Source organism: Mus pahari, chromosome 17, assembly GCF_900095145.1.
Source record: "Mus pahari chromosome 17, PAHARI_EIJ_v1.1, whole genome shotgun sequence".
In the NCBI taxonomy this organism is placed as follows: domain Eukaryota; kingdom Metazoa; phylum Chordata; class Mammalia; order Rodentia; family Muridae; genus Mus; species Mus pahari.
The window spans coordinates 62,848,166-62,852,051 of NC_034606.1; the positions used below are offsets into that span (position 1 = coordinate 62,848,166).

At 48.7% G+C, this 3,886-nt stretch overlaps 1 protein-coding gene across 2 annotated transcripts; it reads right to left on the reverse strand.

Moving 5' to 3' along the window:
- Positions 1-420: 420 nt before the first annotated feature.
- Positions 421-1,775, reverse strand: LOC110335290 (testis-specific H1 histone). 2 transcript variants are annotated; one of them, XM_021217375.1, is made up of 2 exons: positions 1,123-1,739; positions 498-1,086 (listed from the first exon to the last, which is right to left on the reverse strand). In XM_021217375.1, exons 1-2 carry the CDS (start codon positions 1,737-1,739, stop codon positions 498-500), a joined length of 1,206 nt encoding a protein of 401 aa, XP_021073034.1. The 2 variants fall into 2 exon arrangements, with proteins under 2 accessions (XP_021073033.1, XP_021073034.1); XM_021217374.1 differs by having other exon boundaries at positions 421-1,775.
- Between the last annotated feature and the right edge of the window lie 2,111 nt (positions 1,776-3,886).

Here is a 3,886-nt window from a genome sequence, read left to right on the forward strand (position 1 = left end):
CACTAATTCAGGATGAAAGCTACAAATTCTGTATCCAAGTTTTACCTAAAATTAATGTTAAGACCGTGTCTGAATCACTAGGACATTTAAAGACTGTTTTTCTTCTTTTGCCCTCTTCTCAAAAACTGCACGGAGGAGTTGACAGAGTCCTTGATGGGCATTCTTATGTAACCCTGATTTCCCGCTGTCTCCACCCTTTTCCTTTTTTTTTTTTTAACTTTAATGCTCACTCACTGCCCCCCTCCCAGTCACCCCTCCCACAATCCTCTTCCCCACCCCACCCCAAAGGAAGGCACTTCTCTGGGTCCCGTGGGACTAGCGGAATCTCAGCTCTTACCTCCTAAGCCCCAGCTATAGATCTCCCCTCAACATGCCACCTTTTCCCTTCCAGGGATGAGCAAGAAGAAACAGACACGGGAAGGTCTTGTAAATTGCTTCAATGAAAGAGAGCTGATCTCCTTGGAGCCCGTCTAGTACCCAGAGGAACAGCTCTGGCATTAAGGAGACTCAGTGTCCCCAGGCTGACCACTCTTGGTAAAAGACTTGGTGCATGCTTTTCCCTGTCTGCTGGGAGCGTTGTCCACGTTGTCCACAGCTGGCTTCTGGGTGGTCCGTTTTACTGGCCTCTCGGGTTCCTGTCCCTTCTCTTCCCTGAGGTTGGAGTTTGAACTCTTCTCCTCTGCTGACCAAGGACTGGTGTCTTCCTTTGTAGGCCGTACTCTGTTGTAATCGATCGCCTTGATCCTGGCTTCCTCCCTGACTCCGATACACACCTGTTCCCTGGCCTTGGCACACTCCTGCTCCTTGGCTCTGACGTACTGCTGCTCTTTGGCCCTGACACACTCCTGTGCCTTGGCCCTGACCCAGTCGTGTGTTCTGGCTCTGGCATGAGCCTGCTCCCTGGCTCTAGCATGAGCCTGTTCCCTGGCCTGAGCCTGTTCCCAGGCTTTGGAACGCACTAGGTCCTTAGCTCTAGACCTTGCCCTTGACCTAGCCTTTGACCTGGCCCATGACTTGGCGCTTGACCTGGCGCTTGACCTGGCGCTTGACCTGGCGCTTGACCTGGCACTTGACCTGGCACTTGACCTGGCACTTGACCTGGCATTTGAATGGGCCCTTGACCGGGCCCTTGATCTGGCCTTTGATGTGGCCCTTGAAGTGGCCCTAGAAGTGGCCCTTGAAGTGGCTCTTGACCTGGTCCTTGATCTGGCCCTTGATGTGGACCTTGTTCTGACCCTCCTGGACTTTGCCCTCAAAGCCCTGGCCTTGCGTCTCCAGACTTCTCTGGCCTTCTTGGCTGCCTTGCGACGCGAGCGGGGCCTGAGTGGTCTGGGGGATTTGAGCACGGTCTTCCCAGAAGAGTGGCTGCCCAGCGTCAACCCGAACCGTCCTGCCTTTTTCCTTGGCTTTGAAATTTTCCAGACCCTGAAGTAGCCAGCAGCGTTGCTGCCACTGACCCTCAGGAGCGTGCCTTTCTCCGACTTGGTGGACTCCCCCTCGTGGTGAGAGGAGGTCTTCCGGCGCACTTCATAGCCGGCGTTTCCCAGCTCCTTCTTGAGCGCAGCCAGAGTCAGGTGCTGGTGGCCCGCAATGGCCCTGAGCAGCAGCTGGGACACTCTGAGTACTGACTGTGCACGCCGCCTGGCCGGCGTCCTCAGGGCTCTCTCCACAGGCTGCTGGATCTGGATCGTAAGTTCTGCGCCTTGGGATTCCCCACTGGGCTGGACGGCATCAGCCATGGCCCCGCTTCCCCCCACCGCGGGGGCCACCCGGTTTGATCTGGCCTCAGGCCTCAGCGGGTGTGGGGTTCTGGGGTGCCAACGTCACAAAGCCCCCCACCCCAGGCTGCGGGCTTGCGTCCTGGTAGAAAGGCAGATGCAGCCCACTGCTCTCCTTTGACCTCGGTGCCATCCCAGCTCTTCACATCTGCATGTATGTAACAATTGCCAGTGTAATCGTCATCCCCATGGCTTTGTTCCCGGCCAGTTCTTGCTAAAATGTGAATATTTGGGAGGGATATACTCTGAAAAAATTGAGGAAGATCTATTTAGAAAGATAAAGCTAAGGGGAAGACCAGAGTGAACAAATAAAATGACTGCAAAGAAGATTATTGTTTCAGTCCTCACAGAAGCCAAAACAAAGCAAAAACAAATAAACCAAAACCAAACCAAACCAAACCAAACCAAAACCCCCCGTTCAACTCTTTATTTTTATTTATTTATTTATTTGTTTTTTTGAGACAGGGTTTCTCTGTATAGCCCTGGCTGTCCTGGAACTCAATCTGTAGACCAGGCTGGCCTCGAACTCAGAAATTCGCCTGCCTCTGCCTCTGCCTCCCAAGTGCTGGGATTAAAAGTGTGCACCACCTCTTAAGTGAAAATTTCCCCAAGGAAAACAAGAGAACACTTTTATTCTGTCTTCTTTTTGGGCTGTTTTTGTTCCTGGACATATTTGTGCTGTTAAAAAAAAAAGGCGTTATCAGCAAATTTTTGTCTGAATAGAATAAGCTCAGGAAGTTAGGGTCAGAGGCCTGCGTAGGAGCTAGAGGGGGCCTCAAGTGGCCAGCAGACTCCCAAACAGCAGTGCCTTTCTTTTTTCTTTTCTTTTCTTTTCTTTTTTCCTTTCTTTTTTCTTTTCTTTTTTCTTTCTTTTTTCTTTTCTTTTCTTTTTTCCTTTCTTTTTTCTTTTCTTCTTTTCCAGAGAAGGCTGAGGAGGAACAAGCTTCACCTTAGCTCCCCCAGAGCAGCCAACATAGGAGGGAATGTATTTTGGTTGCTTAGATTTTCTTTCGTTCATTTATTTCTTTTGAAATTTGTTTATATTTGCACTATCATTTGCAAATTTTGGATCTCTCTCACACACTCAAAGACTTTCACGAGTGTTCTTTATTTTACACCTACAGAAATCTCGAATGCATTTCCACATCTCTAATTGGTCTTCGGCTGCCTCCCATTCATCCTCCGCCTCTCCTTCCTCTGTCCCCCTGCACTTACCTGTTTTATTATGTGCGCACTGATATCCTTCCCTCTGATCTATCAACTGCACTTTCTTAGCTGGATATAGTTAGTGGCTCGTGTCTGTAATCCCAGAGTCCAGGTAGCTGAGGATCACAATGAGTTGGAGGCTGGCCTGGGCTACATAGACAGTTTCAAGAGAGCCTTGACCTACAGGATGAGATACTGTTCCAAAAGAAACAACAGTTCTACCTTTTCCAACCAGCACCTTAACACCACTATCCCTGAACCTTAATGGACACATGAATGGAGTCCACAAATGTCTCCTATAGCAAGATGAACCTGGGAATGCTGGGAAATTAGTGGGAATGTCACTGTCAATCTCCCTCCTAAACTGCAGCAGGAAAAACAGTCCCTAGTGAAGACAATTCTCTTGCAAGACTAGTATAAAACAAAACAAAAGAACCAAAAGAATGTGTAAAAGTTACAATTAGAAGACAGACCAGTTCTAACAGATGTACAAAGCGCATCAAAGAAAAACAAAGAACACACAACAGCACCCCCCCCCCACAGAACACACCCCCAACCCCATATCTTAGTCATCTAGATAGCTGGCCTGTTAGAGAAAAAAAATAGAGTTCCACTTTAAATAAAGATCAGTGCCTCTAATAAGCAGAAAAGCCAGTCAAAAGCAATTCAGAACCTAGAGAAGGCAACTTCAGAAGGGAAGGAAATGGTAATTTGGAAGAGTACATTTTAAATATGGAGAAAAAATAAACAAGGAAATTGAAACACTGAAAAAGAACCAGAAGGAATATTTAAAAGGGGATTGTGTCTGGGGTTAGGAGGAGGAAGAGGAGAAGGGGGGAAAGGGAGAAGGGGGAGGATGGGGAGAAGGGGGAGGAAGGAAGCCAGTGTGGGGGTTACAGTGG

Excerpts from the sequence above, each read along its gene's own strand:
- LOC110335290 (XM_021217374.1), bottom strand. The coding sequence starts at position 1,739 with ATGGCTGATGCCGTCCAGCCCAGTGGGGAATCCCAAGGCGCAGAACTT.